General features: G+C 43.3%; 2 protein-coding genes across 3 annotated transcripts; both read left to right on the forward strand.

The window, feature by feature from the left end:
• Nucleotides 1-887: 887 nt before the first annotated feature.
• LOC111957159 (phospholipid hydroperoxide glutathione peroxidase-like) lies at nt 888-6,276 on the forward strand. 2 transcript variants are annotated; one of them, XM_023977907.2, is made up of 7 exons: nt 888-996; nt 4,584-4,678; nt 4,785-4,929; nt 5,100-5,251; nt 5,399-5,423; nt 5,530-5,589; nt 5,832-6,276. In XM_023977907.2, exons 1-7 carry the CDS (start codon nt 931-933, stop codon nt 5,862-5,864), a joined length of 576 nt encoding a protein of 191 aa, XP_023833675.1. In that variant the 5' UTR covers nt 888-930; the 3' UTR covers nt 5,865-6,276. The 2 variants fall into 2 exon arrangements, 1 of the variants encoding a protein (XP_023833675.1); XR_011474571.1 differs by lacking the exon at nt 5,399-5,423 and having other exon boundaries at nt 5,832-5,871.
• An 8,372-nt stretch (nt 6,277-14,648) lies between these two features.
• LOC111956427 (phosphatidylinositol 4-phosphate 5-kinase type-1 gamma-like) lies at nt 14,649-23,847 on the forward strand. Its single transcript, XM_070436577.1, has 8 exons — nt 14,649-14,924; nt 16,736-16,866; nt 17,128-17,245; nt 18,976-19,128; nt 22,763-23,062; nt 23,225-23,424; nt 23,564-23,647; nt 23,772-23,847. The coding sequence occupies exons 1-8, from the start codon at nt 14,649-14,651 to the stop codon at nt 23,845-23,847; spliced, it is 1,338 nt and encodes a 445-aa protein (XP_070292678.1).
• Nucleotides 23,848-24,148: the final 301 nt, after the last annotated feature.

Here is a 24,148-nt window from a genome sequence, read left to right on the forward strand (position 1 = left end):
TAAACATAAATATGGGTTGTATTTTGGTTGTGCTTTTCTTGTGGCTATAGGTCACAAATATAGCTGCTGTGATGGCACACTGGTATTTCACTCAGTAGATATGGGAGTTCATCAAAAAAACATTTTTTTTTTTGTGGATCTGTGTAATCTGAGGGAAATATGTACCTCTAATATTGTCATACATTTGGCAGGAGGTTAGGAAGTGCAGCTCAATTTCACCTCTTTTTGTGGGCAGTGTGCACATAGCCTGTCTTCTCCTGAGAGCCAGGTCTGCCTACGGCGGCCTTTCTCAATAGCAAGGCAATGCTGAGTCTGTACATAGTCAAAGCTTCCCTTACGTTTAGGTCAGTCACAGTGGGCAGGTATTCTGCCACTGTGTATACTCTCTGTTTAAGGCCAAATAGCATTATAGTTTGCTCTGTTTTTTTGTTAATTTTTTCTAAATTGTCAAGTAATTATCTTTTTGTTTTCTCATGATTCGGTTGGGTCTAAATGTTATTTCTCTCCTTCGCTAGCTCGCTATTTCTTTGCTGTGAAATATGCGAGAGTTTGTGTTCTCGAACTGAATAGACTATGCAAAAATACCGAATCTTATGAGTCGAGGAGTCGATTCCTAGCGGAAATGGGTGTCGACACCGGGAGTGACGTTATGGAGTCGACTCCCCAACACTAATAAAATTGGCTGGCTAACTAACACACAGTGCAGATAAATTATTCGAATTCATTGTTTTACACAATATATTTTCACAGTACTGGCAAACCATGGTTGACTAACTCCCTCACCAACATTAATGACTTTTTATACCATCAAGTTAATGTCCATTCAAACTGTTTTATATTAGCTTCACAATAAACAGCGCAGGGATTGGCTACTTTAATGGTTTCCCCTCACTGGGCGGGACTACACTACTTAAACAGCTTAGTCACAGGATGTGGATCGTAAAGCGTGCGGTAGTTTTTGGTTTGGTGGGCAGCAGGGGAATCTGTAGAGCAATGGTAAGAATGTTTTGTGTGCTAAACTTTTATGCTAGGTAGTTATTGGTTTGTGACATTAAACGTATCATGAGTGTTTGAGATGTAAAGGTAGGTCAAATACTGGACTGCTATTTTTACACAATGTCGGGAGGTACAACGGTAAACTCTGTCCGATGTGGAACATTTGCCAGCTAGTTTGGAGAAATTAGCTAACTTGCCCGTCAGCTGCTTGCTAATGGTCATCCCAACAAATGACTGCTGTTTCATGTCTGTGTTTTCAAGTTAGATGTAAAAAAAAAAAAAGAAGATAGTTAAGGTACTGTAGCTGACGAATCAACTACTACAGTTGTCTAGCTAGCTAAGCACCATTATACATTTTAGCAGAATGGCGGTATACTAATCACGAGCCTGAAATGAACGTGCTGACCAAGTAATTAGTAATGAGCAGTTTATATGGTTGTGATAATGCAAACTATTGATGTCCTTACAACTCTAATATAGGAAGTGACTGCGCGTAATGGTGCCTTTGTCAAGTTTGAGTCCAGAAAATGACAAATTCATTGCCATCAGGATTTGAGGCTAGGGGGAGAAGTCTCGCGCTCCCTGAAGTCATACTAAATGTTGCGGTTATTTTAGTTTAGTTGTGGTACTTAATCCATGTGTGACTATCCATTTTATGCCGCGTTCTAGTCGCAATATGGACATTTCCGGCTTGCTTACTAGTTATTATACTTGTGCCGCGTTCAATCAGTTAGCAAATCGGAAATATTCGGTCTTGTTCCGACTACCTGAGTGTAGCATTATGAAGACATGACAGCCAGTCTTGGCAAACTGCTCGATCACGTGAGGCAGCCTGGTCTCATAGACTAACCGTAACATGGTAAACTTAAATGAGGAACACCCCAATTAGTATATGTATGGTTAGCGTAACCATACCTATTGAGCCCACTTCCATCTATAGATTTAAAAAAAAATCTGCTTTGTAATATTTAAACCAATTCATCTGACAGTTTTTATTCTAAGCCAATCAGACTTAAAGTTGTCCAAGTTCCCACTAGTGGGAAATTTCAAAGCTGAAAACAGAGGCAACCTTCAGAAACGAATTTTCTCTATTTTAGTACCTTTCCCAGTAAGTGATCATACTTTATCTAAATTTAGAGTAATGTGCTGATATATTTCATTGGCATTAATTACTATTTCTTGCTTCTTRTTTTTTTCTTTCATGCTAGTAGTTGTATCTGCATGTCACAGTAAACAATAGAAACAACTTGGTGAATTACAAGATTTCAGACATTCTCAGCTTACATTTTTGTATGCATTTTGTCATTTTACAGTTAAATGACCTTTGCATTTGTTGTTATACCTTCAATTTTTGTAAATTGTTTATCTCATGTGGGCTTAAAGGCTACAGTAGCACCAAAAGCATTCCCTCTATACAGAATAAATGGCAGTAAATATTGTTCAATATGGTCAAAATGAACTTTGCATAATGTTGTAATTGTAGTGTGTATTTAGACCCCAAATCATTGGCTTSCAAATATTGAGTACTTAAATATTTTTCCCCACCATTAATCACTTCCAATTAAGCCCAATTTGCATTGAATCACATTGGGAAAATGTGTGGGAGTTTGTAATGGTTAATGAACCTGCACATTATTTTTTCAAATTGAAGTATAACACAAATGAGTTGCGCATCTAGCCATGATGCCTTTACTGAGATGAGGAACAATTCAAAACCTCTGTACTCTCCATGATGTTTGGAATGGACAGGTAGTCGTTGACGCAGAAAGAGAATAATAAGATTAGGGATTTAGACATACAAGTGGTGGACAAAAATGCAATCAAATGATGGGACGGAGAAGACTGGCAGCTACTCAAGCACTTCATGTCTTCATTCATCCAGGTGATTCCATTTTTTTTTTGTCCACCGCCTGTACCTTTTATAATATAAGAGGGTGTTTATAAACTTTCTGTAGATACACTTTAGGAAGACCAGTTGAACTAATTAACAAGAATAGCAGTACAGCAAATGTGAATCAGCATTCAGATATCTCCTTCAAAGTTGTTTTATGGTCTTTGTGCATTGGTTCTTAACAGAAGGCCACTGTGTGTTGTGTTCTAACCAAGCTATAACACACCTGAGTCTATGATTAGTTGAGTCAGGTGTATACTGGTTGGCAAGAACAAAAGCCCAAGTCCACATTGTTCTCTGTGGATATGATTGGTCATCCTGTTATGAGTGCTTCTTTCATGAAAAATGATTTTCTTTTAACTTTAGGGGAGATTAATATGATTCAACATTTTTTTTAAATGTCAGTTTTGAACACTTAGAAATGCATTGCAATTATTAAGTGGTGGGCTTATTTGGAACACCATCAGTACCGATTTTAAGTCCAGACTTTTAACAATAATATTTTATAAAATTATGTTCTTAAATGCTATAAGTAGTCTCCCGAGTGGCACAGCGGTCTAAGGCACTGCAGTGCTAGTGGTATCATTACATACCCGGGTTCCTTTCCCAGGTTGTCACAACTGGCTGTGATCGGGAGTCCCATAGGGTGGTGCACAATTGGCCCAGCATCGTTCGGTTAAGGGGAGGGTTTGGCCAAGGGATCTTTCCTTGGCTCATTGAGCTCTTGTGGCGGGTTAGGTGCCTGCAGGCTGGTGCGGCTGGCTTCCGAGTTAAGATGCGTGGTTTGGCGGGTCATGTTTCAGAGGACGCATGACTCTACCTTCACCTCCCGAACCCGTTGGGCGTTGCAGCGACGAGACAAGATTGAAATTGGGGAGATAAAGGGGGTAAAATACAAACAAATAAAAATGCTATAAGTAAAGTTCTCGCATTTGAAGTTTAATCTTTCATTTTAATCACATTTCTTCTAAAAATTAGGGCAGTATACTGCAGTCAATTCTGTTTTTGTTTCATATTGTACAACAGCTGATGTAGTATTTTATCGGTGCTATGTCTTAATAGTTGCTGGTTGACAATCCAGTTTACACAGGATCTTCTAATCAGCCAGTTGTGTGGGTGGTGGTTTGAAAATGAGTGTGCTTTACGTAGGCCCTTATCAGTATTGAGAAATGATTGAGTCATTTTCAGGGCCATCGGGATTTATGACGATGGAACAAGTCTGTCACTCCCTGAAGTCATACTAAACGTTGCGGAGGAGTTGCTGTTGTGGTTATGGAAGTGTTAGTGTGGCTTACGTGTGGTACCTGATCCTTATGCATACTGATCAGCCTAATCATTATGGCCAAGTACCTCAAATTCCATTTTATACCACATGGTGACAATGCKAGTCGGTAACTGAGTTAATAGACCAACAGTTATAAGACTCTCTTCCAATAACGGCTTGGTTTGCCCTCCCTACTCAGACCACTCCCAGACAGTCCTAGCTAAATACTTGCTTTTTAGCAAAATACCATTTAAAATTGACATTGAACTATTAGGTAGGTACTTAATTGTTACCCAGAAATTATTTMTATTGACTTTTTWAWTTTTTTTATATGTGGTCGTTCCATTGTCCTGGTCATGTTCCCTGTTTGCACAACATTACCCCTTTGGTTCAGTTGCTGTACTGTAGAATAACATCCTCCCTCTTTCTCAGTGTGAGCAAGTGGGTGACTGGAAGACAGCCAAATATATCTATGAGTTTGGCGCCAAGGACATAGATGGTGAAGATGTGTCCCTAGAGAAATACAGGTGAGGGAGKAGGCTCAGAAAAATAGGAACTCACCCCATGTATGGGTACTACCTGTCTAACGTTATACCCCCCCCCCCCACGGTGTTCTCTCTCTCCTCTGCCCAGGGGGTTTGTCTGCGTCATCACCAACGTCGCCTCTAAATGAGGTAAGACCAGAGTAAACTACACTCAGCTAGAGGGAATGCACGCCTCCTACGCTGACAAAGGTTTACGCATCCTGGGCTTCCCCTGCAACCAGTTTGGAGGGCAGGTATGGTGCCGGTTCAAACCACTACTGTGGCATAGCCTTTTCATTCATCCACAAGGGTGTCGCGTCATGGGGGCAGTTGTACAACCAATATGGCCACCGGGCTTTGAATTGGAATTTCCATTCTGCCAACCAATCCTAATTATATGGTTTGATTGCTTCTCATTTTCCAGGAGCCAGGTACAGAGGTGGAAATCAAGGAGTTTGTCAAACAATTTGACGTTCAGTTTGACATGTTCAGCAAGATCGATGTGAATGGAGACAGCGCTCACCCTCTCTTTAAGTGGATGAAGGAACAGCCCAAGGGAAAGGGTACTCTGGGAAAGTGAGTTTTGTCCCCCCGATGGGTCTATGCGCCAAGTCCTATTTGGTTTTCACCTATCTGTTAGATTATTTTGACTTCGGGTCCAGTTGCCCAGAACATTTTAATGCTTTAACTCTATGGTTGTAACAGAAGTTTCTCTGTCCACAGTAACATCAAATGGAATTTCACAAAGGTGACTTTTTCTCAATGACATGATTAACACAATTGAATTAAGTTGCTTGCTAAACATTTTGCTATGGTCTATTGTARTGTATGTCATGCTGTGCGTTTCCCTTCAGTTCCTAATCAACAGAGAAGGGCAGGTGGTGAAGAGATACGGGCCAATGGACGACCCCATTGTAAGTGGACAGCAGTCATGCATCAGTCTAATCTCATGTTTGACTATTTGTAGGGAAAGGATACCCTATAGTGGCCAGTTATATGGTTTATGAAGCACATTTGGCTACCAAAGTTGTGCCGACTTGCATGAAGGGTAACCAGAGATATTATTGAAAGACTAAAGGGCTGTCCCTGATTTTGTTGAACTTCAGGATAACGCTATAATAGGAACCTTGCGCTGACTCATCTTTCTCCCTCACAGGTGATTGAGAAGGACCTTCCTAAATACCTGTGATGTCTCTGTGATTTCTGAGCCCCTGTCCATCCTGCTGGCTGACCTCTCCTTTGGGATTGTGGGTATAAGTGGCTGTGTCCTGGACCAGTGACGGCCTGTCTGTAAACCCGGCCTGCGGATAGGACAGGCCTGATGAAACCTAGCGTGCAAAACCCCCAGGAACCACCCACCCATACCCAGTTAGAACACAGGAGAGGACTCAGTAGCTACAGCAGTTTGTGTATATTTAAAACACTGCACTCCCAAGCACAACACCCCAACAAATGAGACCTATTGCATCCCCATAGCACTGATATGAATGTCCAACTGTTCGTGCTTCCTATAAATTGTGGACTTTGTCTGTACCAGTGTTAGTCATAAAATAAATATTTGAAGCTATTTATGATAGAATAAACTGGCAAAGCTACTGAAACTGTTTATGGTCTGTAATTTATATAGCCTTGTCTTTAATTTTGGAATAGAAATTATTTGTGCTGTCAGTCTACCCAACTGGACACCATTTAGTGGGTGAACATGCCCAATGAAATTATGATTTGATTTCGCACAGACTGGGTTTTTGTCATTCTCACGAGCTGGAATAATATGTTCCATACTCACAAAGCTCATTTAGTGAGTTTTGTACACATCCCTGTTAGTGAGCATTTCTCCTTTGCCAAGATAATCCATCCACCTGACAGGTGTGGCATATCAAGAAGCTGATTAAACAGCATCACACAGGTGCACTTTGTGCTGAGGACAAAGGCCACTAAAATGTGAAGTTGTGTCACAATGTCTCATGTTTTAAGGGAGAGTAATTGGCTTGCTTCAAGAATGTCCTCTAGAGCTGTTGCTAGAGAATTTAATGTTAATTTCTCTACCAATAGCTGCCTCTAATGTCATTTTAAAGAATTTGTCAGTACGTCCAACTGGCATCACAACCGCAGACCACGTGTAACCACGCCAGCCCAGGACCGACACGTCAGTCTTCACCTGCTGGATCGTCTGAGACCAGCAACCCGGACATCTGATGAAATTGTGGGTTTGCACAAATGAAGAATCTCTCGACCTCAAACTGCCTCAGGGAAGATTGTATGTGTGCTCGTTGTCCTCAGCAGTTCTTTGTAACTGACTTCAGTGGGCAAATGCTCACTTTCACTGGCATGCTGGAGAAGTGGGCTCTTCAGAGATGAATCCTGGTTTCAGCTGTACTGGCCAGTAGGGTTTTGGTTTGGGCAGGCATAAGCTACGGACAACGAACACAATTGCATTTTATTGATGGAAATTTGAATGGACAGGTGATGAGATCCTGATTATTTATAGATCAAACTAGGGCCTATGACTTTGTCACATAAGTGTAACAGTGTAAAATACAAAACATAAGGAAGCAGAAAGAAACCTCGAGGTGAATTATTAATGAACAGTAATGTCCAGAGCCTCTCTGCCTCTGCTTTATCTGAGCGTCACCAAACGACCAGGTGAGCTGGCTCTCACCTGGGGGCAGAGTATATACTGTAGGCAACAGCACAATACTTTACCCTATTATAATATTCCTGGGTAGCCCTGAATATTGGAAGAGCACCTTGTACCAGATATGTATGTAAGCGGAAGCACAATTGCAATGGAAGAACAGAAAATTGGGTAGTTGCATTCTAGTCTGTTAAGGGATAATATCTATTACATCAATCTCAGAACCCAGAACCAAATCTCTCACGTGCGCAGGCCAGCTACTCGATTTGGTGTCTGTAACGAGAGACTATTTCATATATGTACAGCAGTGTAATGTAACCAATCTGTATTTAAAGATGATGAGTCAGAGAGGAACTGGATGCAGTATGTGTGTATTAGACGTCATGTTAACGGAACCATCAAGCTGTACTCCTTCTGTGCCTCCTCTCAATGAAGCCGTACTAGCAGAGTTGAACACACACACACACACACACACACACACACACACACACACACAGAAATACACTGAGTGTACAAAACATTAGTAACACCTGCTCTTTCCATGACATAGTAGACTGTCCAGGTGAAAGCCATGATCACTTATTGATGTCACTTGTTAAATCCACTTCAATCATCAGGGGAGGATGAAGGGGAGGAGACAGGCTCCAGTGTTTGAATAAATGAACAATGAAAAGTTGAATGCCATGGCAGATTCCATATTGCACATGGAGTAAATGGACATTTAATGGGCAACAGCAGTCTTTGTGTTCATAGTTCACACATACAGGTAACTGCCAAAATAAAGGAAACACCAACATAAAGTGCCTTAATAGGGCGTTGGGCCAGCATGAACAAGAACAGCTTCGATGCACCGTGGCACATTCCTTAATTTGGTGTTTTGTTGATGGTGGTGGAAAATCCCATCTCAGGCGCCGCTCCAGAATCTCCCATAAGTGTTTAATTGGGTTGAGATCTGGTGACAGATGGCCATGACATATGGTTTACATTGTTTTCATGCTCATCAAACCGTTCAGTGACCACGCATGCCCTGTGAATGGGGGCATTGTTATCCTATGGGGGCATAGTCATGGGAACCAAAATAATGGCCTACCCAGCATTTTTATACATGACCCTAAGCATGATGGGATGGTAATTGCTACTTTCAATATACTTTGTATCCCTCTTTTACTCAAGTGTTTCCAATATTTTGGCAGTTACCTCTACTCTTGACATTGCAGTCAATTCACCATTGCATTTTCACAGTTTTCCATCTGTAGAGAAGCAGCATTTCCCTCAACACACACACACACACACACACACACAAAGAAACAGCCCTGATAATCAGTTTACTGTCACGCTGGTATAAGGGATCGGGAGACAGGCACAGGAATGCGTAACAGGGGTTTTACATTTACCCAATGCCTTTACACGGCACGGGACGAAGACCAAACAAACACTATTACAAAACACAGTATTGACACCCAAACAAAAGAGCGAGGAGTACCTTGAATAAATAACACAATCGCACAATGATTATCACACGGGACGAGACCCGTAATCGTTTGCACAATATATGTGGCATGAAAGCCAAATCAACATAGCACAGGTACTTTCACGAACCAACGGACATTGTAACAATAATCGACAGGACAATGGTAAACCAAGGACACAATTACTAATCACTGGGAATTGTTTTATTTATTTTTAACCTTTATTTAACTAGGCAAGTCAGTTAAGAAAAAATTCTTATTTTCAATGACAGCCTAGGAACAGTGGGTTAACTGCRTTGTTCAGGGGTAGAACGACAGATGTTTACCTTGTCAGCTCAGGGATTCGATCTTGCAACCTTTCGGTCACTAGTCCAACGCTCTAACCACTAGGCAACCTGCCACCCCCTGGTATTGGGGCCAGGTGTGCGTAATGAAAGTTCTGTAATTGTGCATTGACATTTACCAGCAGCACTTAGACTAGTGACAGTGCTAGAGACTGGCATCTGGTCCACTCCGCATCCAGCAGACCTTTAGCCACTCTCTCTCTTTTTACTCCCTCACTCTCTCTCCTCTTTTTCCCCCTCTCTCTCCTCTTTTCCCCTCTCTCACTTTCTCTAGTATATTCTTTACACTCTCTTCTCTTCTCATCTCTTTCTCTCTTCCCTTTTCTCTTCTCTTTTCTCCATTCTCTATTAACCCTAAAGAGTGGATTGGATTATAAAACATAATGTATGATTATTACACAAGACAGTAGCAGGACAGACACACAGTAACAGTGACCACTGAGCCATGGTGACTGAGATGATGCGATACGATACATTGATATGTCTGTTCATGTGAATATATCCCCATAGTTACTCACTCAGGGCATATTTGTGAGGCACTATGTTTCAGAATGCAGAAATCCAGTGTAAGGCTATTTGAAATAGCTCATTATCTCTTTTATACATATTGTAGCTGAGCATTCTGACTTCCACCAGCACAAAACTACTCAAGGCTGAAGGTGTCCGATTTCGACTTGAATGAGCTTGAACGGTAGAGAATGTGGATTTGTTCAGTGTGTGTGTTTACATGCTTGTGTGGGGGTGTGTGTATAACTGCTCTATCCCCTAGACGGCAGTGTTGTGCTATTAGACAATCTTACCCAACTCTTGTTTATGTCTCAGTAACACTCGGCATAAGGCGGCCATATTGTGAGACGGACAGTGAGAGGCCTAATCCTCTTTATACCACCTCTCATACGCACGCACGCACGCACGCACCACGCACGCACGCACGCACGCACGCACGCACGACGCACGCACGCACGCACGCACGCGACGCACGCACAGCACCCACACCACAGCACACACAACACACACACACACCACACACACACACACACACACCACACACACACACACACACACACACACACACACACACACACACACACACACACACACACACACACACACACTCACGCCCTAACAGTTTAATTTAATACATTCCAATACAATCTCTGGAAATTATGCTGCCTCTGGAAACTTAATCAGTCATTTTATGATCTGAAACATTCTGCTTTTTCAATCATATTACAAAACAACCTTCGAGCATAAAAGGATGCCAGTGTCTAAGGCATTGATCCAAATCTCGAATTTACAACTTTCTCACGTTGCTTCTGAATAACCGAGTGATGAACGAGACTTGGAAGTCTGGTAACGCGAGACTACGTTGACCCTGATACAGTAGTATTGTATACTGTGTATGGTGATAGGTTGGCTTTGAGTATAGTCTCCTCAGCACATTATGTCCTGACCTTAATCCTACAGCACAGAGGTAATATCTGGGTACAGGCTACCTGAGGGTTCTGTCTGAAGTTTTGTTTGGGGTGTCCATTCTGTTGTGTTCCATCTGAGTGTTCCGCCATCTTCCTGAGTGTTCTGTCTTTCTGAATGTTCTGTATGTCTGATGTTGTTGAATGTTCTGTCTGTTGAGTGTTCTGTTGAACTTTCTGTTGATGAGTGTTCTGTCTTTCTGAATGTTCTGTATGTCTGAATGTTCTGTCTGTTGAATGTTCTGTCTGTTGAGTGTTCTGTCTTTCGAATTTTCTATCTGTTGAATGTTCTGTCTGTTGAATGTTCTATGTCTGCTTGATGTTCTTGTCTGTTGAATGTTCTGTCTGTTGAGTGTTCTGTGTCTTTCTGAATGTTCTGTCTTTCTGGATGTTCTGTCTTTCTGAATGTTCTGTCTTTCTGGATGTTCTGTCTTCTGAATGTTCTGTCTTTCTGGATTGTTCTGTCTTTCTGATGTTCTGTCTTTCGGATGTTCTGTCTGTTGATGTTCTGTCTTTCTAATGTTTCTGTCTTTGTTGTTGAATGTTGTCTTTGAATGTTCTGTCTGTTGAGTGTTCTGTCTGTTTGAATGTTCTGTATGTCTGAATGTTCTGTCTGTTGAATGTTTCTGTCTGTTGATGTCTGAATGTTCTGTCTGAATCATCTGACTTTCGAGTGTTCTGCACATATGCAGTAATTACGAATTCGATCTCTGCATGACTGGCAAAGTCCTACAAAAGACCCTGCTAGGAAGACACATTCCAGAAACGAATCTGTAGTCTTGTCGGCCGTTGCCCATTGTCATTGCTAGTTAATCATAATTAAAAGATTTGGGTCGGTCTGTTGTGTGTTTCATTGTTTTGGCCCCGGTGTGTCTGTCTGTCCTCTCTCTCTCTCTTTCGCTCTTTCTCTCTCTATCATTACAATCTCTTCGCTCTCTCTCTCTCTCTCTCTCTCTCTCTCTCTCTCTCTCTCTCTCTCTTTCTTTTTTTCTTTCTCTCTCTCTCTTGCTAACCTCCGACGCGGGCCAACTTCCTGCAGCTTGTTGTTCCAGTAGCTGACGCCTCTCTTAATCCTGCACTCTGATTGGCTGCTCACTGCTCAGGGCATCCGGTCTCCTGGGAGACGGTGGTGGTGTCAACCAATGACAGGGAGTTCAGATTAAAGAGTCAGGACTGATCTACTCTTGAAATAGATTTGATCTACGTCAGCTGCAGACAACAACTAGCGCCAGGTCTGAATTTTGGGGTGTTTTTGTATTATTGAATGGGTTTTTGGTAGCAGCAACTGCAGTACCATTTTACCTTCAGACTTGAGTGACAGAGAGGTGAGTGAGACATTCAAAACTCTTAAAGGGTAGATGTGTTTACGCAAACTCAAGGTTTGCACTGATAAGTGTTAAAGGTATTACTGTAAGTACAACCAGAAGTGTTTCTTGGGTTGAGTCTGACTGTGCTTGTACATATCCAGGAAGATTAGCCCTGATGGTACTACCAGTGGGTATTCTGATTTCATTTGTGGATTTGTTATTTGAATTCTGGGCATTAGCATTAGTTAACTACCCTGTTCTAGCTTAGAAACAGTAATGGCGCCGGAGAGGATGGCTGCCGTTTTATTGGCTTTTAACCAACCGTGCTATTTGTTTGTTTTTTCGCATTGTTTGTAACTTATTTTGTACATAATGTTGCTGCTACCGTCTCTTATGACTGAAAAGAGCTTCTGGACATCAGAACAGCAATTACTCACATTTGGACTAATCATTTTTCTTTAACGAGTTGGATGGGAGGGATTTACTCCAGACACCCGAACAAGCCCTCATCCCCGTCTTTCGCAGGAGAAAGAGTCAGCGATTTCGCAGAAGGAGTTCGGGGTGCCTTGTGAAGATCAGGCAACGAGTGGCAAATCTGCCTTTGCCATCCGTACTGTTAGCCAACGTAAAATCGCTGGATAAATGGGACGAACTCAAAGCAGGCATATCCTACCAATGGGACATTCAAAACTGTAATATCTTATGTTTCACCGAGTTGTGGCTGAACGACGACATGAATATAACATACAGCTGGTGGGTTGTACACACTATCGACAGGATAGAACAGCATCCTCCGGTAAGACAAGGGGTGGCAGTCTATGTATATTTGTAAACAACTCCTGGTGCACGATATCTAAGGAAGTCTTGAGGTTTTGCTCGCCTGAGGTAGAGTGTCTCATGATAAGCTATCTACCTAGAGAGTTTTCATCTGTATTTTATGTAGRTGTCTACATACCACCACAAACCGATGCTGGCACTAAAACCGCACTCAATGAGCTGTATAAGGCCATAAGAAAACAGAAAAACACTAATCCAGAGGCGGCGCTCCTTGTAGCCGGGGACTTTAACGCAGGGAAACTTAAATCTGTTTTACCTGATTTCTATCAGCACGTTAAATGTGCAACCAGAGGGGAAAAAAACTCTAGACCACCTTTACTCCACACACAGAGACGCGTACAAAGCTCTAACTCGCCCTCCATTTGGCAAATCTGACCATAATTCTATCCTCCTGATTCCTGCTTACAATCAAATATTCAAGCAGGAAGCACCAGTGACTCGGTCAATAAAAAAGTGGTCAGATGAAGCAGATGSTAAACTCCAGGACTGTTTTGCTGTCACAGACTGAATATGTTCCAGGATTCTTCCGATGGCATTGAGGAGTACACRACATCAGTCACTGGCTTCATCAATATGTGCATCGATGAATTTGTCCCCACAGTGACTGTACGTACATACCCCAACCAGAAGCAATGGATTACAGGCAACATCCGCACTGAGCAAAAGGGTAGAGCTTCCGCTTTCAAGGAGCGGGACTCTAACCCGGAAGCTTATAAGAAATCCCGCTATGCCCTCCGACGAACCAGGACTAAGATCGAATCGTACTACACTGGCTCCGATGCTCCTTGGATGTGGCAGAGCTTGCAAACTATTACAGACTACAAAGGAAAGCACAGCCGAGAGCTGCCCAGTGACACAAGCCTACCAGACGAGCTAAATAACTTGTGTGCTCGCTTCGAGGCAAGTAACATTGAAACATGCATGAGAGCGTCAGCTGTTCTGGACGACTGTGTGATCACGCTCTCCACAGCCGATGTGAGTAAGACCTTTAAACAGGTCAACATTCACAAGGCTGCAGGGACAGGCGGATTACCAGGACATGTACTCTGAGCATGCGCTGACCAACTGTCAGGTGTCTTCACTGACATTTTCAACCTCTCCCTGTCTGAGTCTGTAATACCAACATGTTTCAAGCAGACCACCATAGTCCCTGTACCCAAGAACATTAAGGTATTCTGRCTAAATGACTACCAACCCGTAGACCTGACGTCTGTAGCCATGAAGTGCTTTGGAAGGCTGATCATGGCTCACATCAACACCATAATCCCAGAAACCCTAGACCCACTTCAATTTGCGTACTGKCCCAACAGATCCACAGATGATGCCATCTCTATTGTACTCCACACTGCCCTTTCACACCTGGACAAAAGGAACACCTATGTGAGAATGCTATTCATTGACTAAAGCTCAGCGTTCAACACCATAGTGCKCTCAAAGCTCATCACTACGCTAAGGACCCAGGGACTAAACACCTCCCTCTGCAACTGGATCCTGGACTTCCTGACGGGCCGCCCCCAGGTGGCCAGGGTAGGTAACAACACATCCGCCACACTGATCCTCAACACGGGGGTCCCTCAGGGGTGTGTGCTCAGTCCCCTCCTGTGCTCCCTGTCACTCATGACTGCACGGTCAGGCACGACTCCAACACCATCATTAAGTTTGCCGATGACACAACGGTGGTAGGTCTGATCACCGACAACAACGAGACAGCCTATAGGGAGGAGGTCAGAGATCTGATAGTGTGGTACAAGGACAACAACCTCTCCCTCAACGTGATCAAGACAAAGGAGATTATTCTGGACTACAGGAAAAGAAGGACCGAGCACGCCCCCATTCTCACCGATGAGGCTGTATTGGAGCAGGTTGAGGGCTTCAAATTCCTTGGCGTCCACATCACCAACAAACTAACATGGRCCAAGCACACCAAGACAGTCGTGAAGAGGGCATGACAAAACCTATTCCCCCTCAGGAGACTGAAAAGATTTGGCATGTGTCTCAGYTCCTCAAAAGGTTCTACAGCTGCACCATCGAGTGTATCCTGGCGGATTGCATCACTGCCTGGTATGGCAACTGCTRGGCCTCCGACCGCAAAGCACTACAGAGGGTAGTGCGTACGGCGCAGTACATCCCCCGGGCCAAGCTTCCTGRCATCCAGGACCTCTATACCAGGCGGTGTAAGAGGAAGGCCCTAAAAATTGGCAAAGACTCCAGCCACCCTAGTCACAGACTGTTCTCTCTGCTACCGTATGGCAAGTGGTACCGGAATGCCAAGTCTAGGTCCAATAGGCTTCTAAACAGCTTCTACCCCCAAGCCAAAGGACTCCTGAACATCTAATAAATGCTTCCAGACCATTTGCCTTGCCCCCCCCCCCTCTTCTACGCTGCTGCTACTTCTCTGTTATATCTATTCATAGTCACTGTAATAACCACCTCACTAAACCGGTTGCCCCTGCACATTTTCCTGTCCCGTACCACCCTGTATTATAGCCTCACGATTGTTATTTTACCGTGCTCTTTAATTCGCTACTTTAATTTCTAAACAAAACTTTTTTTAGGTATTTCTTAAAACTGCATTGTTGGTTAAGGGCTTGTAAGTAAGCATTTCAATGTAAGGTAACCACCATGTGTATTCGGTGCATTGTGACAAATAACATTTTGATTGATTAAACAGGTGTGAATAATACAAACATAATATAAGATTTGATGGATAGGTCCGTGTTTGTTGTGTGTGTACACCTTGTTGGGTTGTAAGTTGATGACACCGCCACTTGGCTGCCAACAGAGGGCAGGAGTCCAGCATTGTATGTTAGGCAGCATGGTCAAGTCTCAGGTTGATGGTTGTGAGTATGTGTCGTAATGTCAGTGTGGTGTTGTGTATGGTGTCTAACACTGGGATAGTAAGACTTGGGTTGGCCCATAATTACTTCTTTCACTACACCCCTCTAGCTGATGTTCCCAGAGGAATAACTTTAATAGTAGTAGAGATATAGTATAGACAACATAGATGTACATAGCTTGATTTTGGTATTTTATACCCTCCTGCAATAACAGGTGCATTACTGGTGCCTTATAATCCTGGTTCAGATGTATCTCACAATTAGCCTAAATCATGCATTTGATGTTCTCTTTTTCTCTCTTTCTTGTTTATCAACAAAAAGACACTGGTCGTAGTTACACACACACACCACAAACACACCACACCACACACACACACACACACACACACACACACACCACACACCACCACACACACACACACAACACCACACACCACACACCACAACACACACACCACCACACAAGCACACAGCACACACACACACACACACACACCACACACACACACACACACACACACACACAAACACACACACACACACACACACGCACGCCGCAACGCACACACCTAAAAATTACATATGTTTTATTGCAGACAGCATGCAATGAAAGTAACCCACAAGTAAAAGCCTAGTCTCCCCTCTCTTCTCTGTCAGAGCCGTCCCCACAGCTCAGGTCTAGGCCCAGGTCAGGAGAAGAAGATCGGCCACAGGGAGAGTAGATGCCTCTGGAGAGACACCTATAAGAAGTATACACTACTCCTTTCCTTCTTTCTGCATCCCTCTGTCTCCTTTCCTCTCTCTGCATCCTCTGTTCTCCTTTCCTCCTGCATCCCCTCTCACCTTTCCTCTTCTGCATCCCTCTGTCTCCTTTCCTCTCCTGCATCCCTCTCTCACCTTTCCTCTTCTGCATCCTCTGTCTCCTTTCCTCTTCTGCATCCCCTGTTTCCTTTCTCTCCTGCATCCCTCTGTTTCCTTCCTCTCCTGCATCCCTCTCCTGCATTTTCTTCCTTCTTTCTTCTATCCCAGACCGTTCTGTACTTCTTTGACTTTTCCTATCTCACCAGCTCCTCCTCTCTATCATTTTCCTCCCTCATTTTCTTTCATGGATCTATTTTGGTGACTTGTGGTTTGTAACCTGCCTGCCTGTGCCCTCCAGACCACGTCCTCTGCCCTGAAAGGTGCCATCCAGCTGGGCATCGGCTACACGGTGGGCAACCTGAGCTCCAAGCCAGAGAGAGATGTCCTCATGCAGGACTTCTACGTGGTGGAGAGCATCTTCTTTCCCAGGTGTGTGTCTGACTTTGTGTGTGTGTGTGGATGGCAGATGTGTGTCTGACTTTGTGTGTGTGTGTGTGTGGATGGCAGATGTGTGTCTGACTTTGTGTGTGTGTGTGGATGGCAGATGTGTGTGTTTACAAATGGGGAGGGGTTGTTTTTGTTTTTGGTGTGTGCATAGTCACTCAAACCACCTACAAAGTGAAATGCTCTCTAGTACAATAACTCTTTCTCTCTTTCTGCCTCTCATCCTCACTCCCATCTTCTCTCCAGTGAGGGAAGTAACCTGACTCCTGCCCATCACTACCCAGACTTCAGGTTTAAGACCTACGCCCCCGTGGCCTTCCGCTACTTCCGAGAACTGTTTGGGATCCGACCAGATGACTACCTGGTGAGAGACAGTAACCATAGTAACCTCAATAAATATAGCACTACAGATAGTCTTGTTAATACCTAGGTTAAAGCTGCAATATGTAACTTTCTGGGCGACCTYACCAAATTCACATAGAAATGTGAGTTATAGCTCTGCCATTCTCATTGAAAGCAAGTCTAAGAAGCGGTAGATATGTTCTATGTGCGCTATTTCTATGCTTCGRATTCTTATGTTTCATTTTKGCGTCTTTTACRTGCTGTTTTGTATACCAGCTTCAAACAGCTGAAAATACTTTGGGTTATGGAAAATATATTTCACAGCGGTTTAGATGGTACAATGATTTCTCTACACAATGACAACTTGTTTTGTTGCAAACTGTAATTAGGCAAACTATTAGAATTGGCGGACCATTTCCCACCAGGAAATGGCGGAGCGATTTCTGCATTTTGCACTTTTAAATATAGTGTCCTACATCAGGTGATTATATGCATAACTAACATGACATCCTGTGGATTTATCAAGGAAACATAACTCCTGGTTACATCCAGTCTGGCTTCACCGTCCTCTGGCCACACGCACGCACGCACGCACGTACGCACGCACGCACGCACGCACGCACGCACGCATGCACGCACGCACACACACACAGAAATGCACAGAAATACATTAGGAACACCTGCTCTTTCCATGACAGACTATCCAGGTGAAAGCTATGTTTTCTTATTGATGTCACTTGTTAAATCCACTTCAATCAGTGTAGATGAAGGAGAGGAGACGGGTTAAATAAGGAATTCTAAGCCTTGAGACAATTGAGACATGTATTCTGTATGTGTGCCATTCAGAGGGTGAATGGGCAAGACAAAATATTTAAGTTCCTTTGAACAGGGTATGATAGTAGGTGCCAGGCGCACCGGTTTGAGTGTCTCAACAACTGCAACTCTGCTGAGTTTTTCACAAGCAACAGCCAATTTGACACTACTGTGGGAAGAATTGGAGTCAACATGGGCCAGCATCCCTGTGGAACGCTTTCAACACCATGTAGAGTCCATGCCCCAACGAATTCAGGCTGTTCTGAGGGCAAAAGGGGTGCAACTCAATATTAGGGAGGTGTTAGGAATGTGCTGGATTAATGCAGCAATCTATGCATATGTACACTGAGTGTACATTTACACTCTTACACACATACTGTAAATACGTGCACATACATACGTGCACACACAGTCACTCCTATAAAATCACACTCTACCTGCACCAGATGGAGATGAGCAGATGAAGACTTTCTTTTTAAAGCTCCAAGCTGATAACAGTAGACAGTCAGGTACCGTATAGGCCTAATCAGAAACAACTGTTTGTGTATCTGTTTCTATGTGTATCTATGGGTTTTCTATGCTTGGTTTTACACTTACAGGAAATAGTAATGTTTTAGTCTCATTGCATTAATCCAGCATGAGGAATACATAGCGCAACATTCTCAGTTTTTCTGAATACGGGGTATCTTATACTTGTGTAGAGACTGAGAGGATCTTCACACTCTCCCCTTAAGCTTGTTAAGCCCTTGTGTTTATCTGGCCTTCCAGACTCCACGTCAGGTGTCTGCAGAAAGTAGAAACCCTGCAAAGTGCCTAATGAAGATCTGAAGCACCATGTAAAGTGCCCTATCTGAACCACTCCAGTGTTGGTGCCATTTTCTATGCTATGTCTACGACCCACTGACCTAACCTGTGTGTATATCTATGCTGTCTCTCCAGTACTCTCTATGTAACGAGCCACTGATCGAGCTGTCCAACCCGGGGGCCAGCGGCTCCATATTCTACGTAACCAGGGACGACGAGTTCATCATCAAAACAGTCAATGCCAAGGAGGCGGAGTTTCTGCAGAAACTACTTCCTGGATACTACATGGTTAGTCTGTCACAAGCTCCTCCTTCATTCTAATAAATAAAAAGTGTGTGTGTGTGTTTGTGTTGGTCACTTTGACCCTTGGCCCCTGGGGTTAACCTATGGTCAGCTGTGACGCTAATGAGGCTAAGCACACTACTAAGACACACGCCTAAAGCACACACACGACCAGAGGCTTTGAGTCCAGCCGACTCACGTCTGTCAGGTGTGTGGGCCAGGAGCCAGGGTCGCTCTAGGCAGAATCTGCAGGGGCATTTTCTTGTTAATATTGTTATCTAAATAAAGTTTATATAACGTATAGCAAGCTTATCAATAAAACGACAGTACAGTATTCTTGTTTTTATATCAATTTATGGTTTAATGAACATTCATTTCCCAGACATTTCTTATTTGAAGGGGAAATGTTGGTCCCATTTTATCTGGATAGTCTCAAGTAGATGATCTACAGATGGTCATACTATCAACTGCACTACAGTGCCTTCAGACAGTATTCATACCCCTTGACTTATTCCACATTTTGTTGTGGTACAGCCTGGATTTAAAATGGATTCAATTTATTTTGTTTCTCACACATCTACACACAAGACCCCATGATTACAAAGTGAAAACATATTTTTAGGCATTTTTTCAAATATATTGAAAATATCTAATTTACATACAGTGCCGTGAAAAAGTATTTGCTCCATTTCTGGTTGACTCAAGTTTTCTAATAAGCACCTGGGAGCACCTGGATGATCATCAAGACTCTTGGAAGAATGTTCTATGGAAAGGAGTCAAATGTAGAACCTTTTGGATGAGATGGGTCCCATTATATCTGCCGAAAACCAAACACTGCATTCCACAGTAAGAACCTCATACCAACGGTCAGCATGGTGGTGGTAGTGTGATGGTTTGGGGATGCTTTACTACCTCAGGACCTGGACCACTTGCTTTAATAGAAGGAACCATGAGTTCTGCTCTGTATCAGAGAATTATATATGAGAATGTCAGGTCATCCATCAGTGAGCTGAAGCTAAAGTGCAGCTGGGTCATGCAGCAACACAATGATCCGGATTGTACAATATTTTCACATTATTATTAAAAAAATTATTCAAGATCTGTCAACTTGGTTGTTGATCATTACTACACAGACATTTTTCAATTCTTGCCATAGTTTTTCAAGTAGATTTAAGTCAAAACTGTAACTCATCTTGGTAAGCAGCTCTGTAATTGTTTTAAAGTCATCATAGGCCTCATAGTGAAATCCAGGAGCAGTTTCCTTCCTCACCAGCAAACTGAGTTAGTAAGGACATATCTTTGTAGTGACTGGGTGTATTGATACACCATCCAAAGTGTAAGTAATAACTTCACCATGCCATCCACATCGACGGGACAGTAGTGGAGAAGGTGGAAAGTTCCTCGGCGTACACATCACTGACATACTGAAATGGTCCACCCACACAGACAGCGTGGTGAAGAAGGCGCATCAGCGACTCTTCAACCTCAGGAGGCTGAAGAAATTTGACTTGTCACCTAAAACACTTACAAACTTTTACAGATACACAATCGAGAGCATCCTGTCACCGTCTGGTACGTCTGTCACCGTCTGGTACGGCAACTGCACCGCCCTCAACCGCAAGGCTCTCTAGAGGGTAGTGTGGTCTGCACAATGCATCACCGGGGGCAAACTACCTGCCCTCCAGGACACCTACAGCACCCGATGTCATAGGAAGGTGCTACCGCACTGCAGGCGGTACTGGAGCGCCAAGTCTAGGACCAAAAGGCTCCTTAACAGCTTCTACCCCCAAGCCATAAGACTGCTGAACAATTAATCAAATGGCTACCCAGACTATTTACATTGCCCCCCCCTTGTTTTTACACTGCTGCTACTCGCTGTTTATTATCTATGCATAATCACTTTACCCTCTGTACAGTATATAGACTCATTATTGTTATGTACATTTTTTGTGTTACTTTTTGATTCATTCATTTTTTWWWAACTTTTGTTTTTTTAGTAAATATTTTATTAACTCTATTTCTTGAACTGCATTGTTGGTTAAGGTGCATTCGGTGCATGTTACAAATATAATGTGTGGTCTACCACTTCACGGCTGAGCTGTTGTTGCTCCTAGACGTTTCCACCTCACAATAACAGCACTCACAGTTGACCGGGGCAGCTCCAGCAGGGCAGAAATTTGACGAACTGACTTATTGGGAAGGTGGCGTCCTATGATGGTGCCACGTTGAAAGTCATTGAGCTCTTCAGTAAGGCAATTCTACTGCCAATGTTTGTCTATGGAGATTGCATGGCTGTGTGCTCAATTTTATAAACCTGTCAGCAATGGGTGTGGCTAAAATAGCTGAATCCATTCATTTGTCCCCATACTTTTGTATATATAGTGTATGTTGTTTAAGTGATAATGCCTGAGAAGCCTGTGTTTGGAGGATATAATTGGCAAACCATGACAATATATCCTCCAATCACCGGCTTCGAGGGCATTGTCATTTTTATACAACGGATTACCAACATATTAAAATAATGATTGACATATTTCCATTAAAAACGTTTTTGGCAATCAATTTATTTATACCATTTCATCCTTCCACAAGATATAGTCCTGACACAAATTTAGGGTAGTTACCCAAGACGGCTGGTTGTTCGATCTATCGGTTCGGTTGCCAGAGACGCGACCTAGTTTTTTTTGTTCTGTATCTATGGATGCCACAGGAGGCTGCTGAGGGGAGGACGGCTCATAATAATGGCTGGAACAGAGCAAATGGAATGGCATCACATGGAAACCATGTGTTTGATGTATTTGGTATCATTCCACTAATTCCGCTCCAACCATTACCACGAGCCCGTCCTCCCCAATTAAGGTACCACCAACCTCCTGTGATGGATGCGACCCAGTGGTTCATTCTAAATGTTCTATTGTCGTACTGGCTGGCAACGTTCTTACCCCTTGCTTAGCCAACTATGGCTAATTTACYTTCAGGTCAAACAGTGCAGCCAGAATAACAGCAAAGTTTGACATTAATTTGTATATATCCATAAAAATTTAGCTGATTCATGATTTCGATTGGCTGAGAAAAGCTGCCTGTCTGTCTGTCTCGTCCCTAGACCGACAATGTTGCAAATGTTGGAGAGACAGACAGCAAGATTTATACAAATCTCCGCTATTGAAAACCAATTGCTACTCTAAAAGAAATGGGAGATAATGTCTACATGCTTTTTATAGTGGAGATCAAGTTTATAAATTTCCTGGCTGGGCTGATGAGACAGTGGATTGCGCAGTCAGATGGAACAGAGTAAATAGGCATTTTAAAGTCATAGATTTAGCCAGTGGTAACTTGTGGAATAGACACCAATCAGCGTCCAGGATTAGACCCCCCTATTGAACATCTACAAACTATCCACAAGCATCTACTTGGGACTATCCAAATAAAATGTTTCTGAAATGTTTAACTAGTTGAACTGACATATCTCTAAAATCCACTGGATTTTTCATGTCCTGCTCAATATGATGGCCAGTAGGATTTCCTGTTGTTGCATGAAAAGAACACTGAAATAGGCACACAATTATATTTTTTGCACCCTTTAATTTTCTCTCCCTCCTCCTCTTCTTCTTCTCCCCTCTTCCTCTCCTCCTCTCTCTAGAATCTGAATCAGAACCCGAGGACCCTGCTTCCTAAGTTCTTTGGTCTCTACTGCGTCCAGTGTGGTGGTAAAAACATCCGTATTGTGGTCATGAACAATGTGTTACCGCGCGCCGTACGCATGCACCTCAAGTTCGACCTGAAGGGCTCCACGTATAAACGGCGTGCGTCGAAGAAAGAGAGGGAGAAATCGAATCCCACCTTTAAAGATCTGGACTTTATATCAGATGTACCGGACGGACTGACACTGGATCAGGATACATATGGTGCTCTGCTTAAGACCCTACAGAGAGATGGTCTGGTGAGAGAGAGGGAGGAGAGGGTGAGGGGAGGGGGGAGGAGAGGGGATGTAGAATGGATGTGGAAGGGGGGGGGGGGCATTATGACGTGTGTGTCTGTGCTGTCTGGTAGCTCCTGCTATCATTCATTCTGACCTCCATTCTCTGTATGGGTGGTACCCCAGGTGCTCGAGAGCTTTAAAATCATGGATTACAGTCTGTTGCTGGGGGTCCATAACCTGGGCCAGGCTGGGAGAGAGTCCCAGGGCTCACCAGCAGGGGGCGATGAGAAGAAACCTGTGACCCAGAGAGCCCTCTACTCTACTGCCATGGAGTCTATACAGGGAGGGAAGACGTGTAGAGACACACTAGACCACGATGCTACGTGAGTTATCCAGCTTAACACACACAGGCACAAGTGGGCAAACACAGACACACAATGATTCCGTGTGTCTTGAAGTCTTTTCCCCCTACATGAGATTCTCTCTGCCTGTTTATTTCTCTCTCTCTCTCTCTCTCTCCAGAATGGGTGGTATTCCTGCAGTGGATGGTAAAGGAGAACAACTCCTTCTTTTTATTGGAATCATCGACATCCTGCAGTCTTACAGGTTAATTTCACAAAATCACTCACTGTGCTACTAATGTCCAATAATCAATAGCACCAGTACTAATATAATGATGTATGAATCACTGAGTTTTTTTTCTCATCCAGTTACCTTTACTGTCCTGTAGGGTCATCAAGAAACTGGAACACTCATGGAAGTCTCTGATTAGTAATGACGGGGTGAGTCCAGTCCTCAGACTGTAGCACCTTACCTAGGCTCACACAGGCCCGGTGACTAGCACCTTACCTAGGCTCACACAGGCCCGGTGACGAGCACCTTACCTAGGCTCACACAGGCCCAGTGACGAGCACCTTACCTAGGCTTACACAGGCCATGTCAATTAGCCTATCAGAAGCTTCTAAAGCCATGACATAATTTTCTGGAATTTTCCAAGCTGTTTAAAGGCACAGTCAAATTTTTCCAACAATTGTTTACAGACAGATTATTTCACTTATAATTCACTGTATGACAATCCAGTGGGTCAGAAGTTTACATTACACTAAG

The sequence above is a fragment of the Salvelinus sp. IW2-2015 genome, linkage group LG32 (assembly GCF_002910315.2).
Source record: "Salvelinus sp. IW2-2015 linkage group LG32, ASM291031v2, whole genome shotgun sequence".
Taxonomy (NCBI): domain Eukaryota; kingdom Metazoa; phylum Chordata; class Actinopteri; order Salmoniformes; family Salmonidae; genus Salvelinus; species Salvelinus sp. IW2-2015.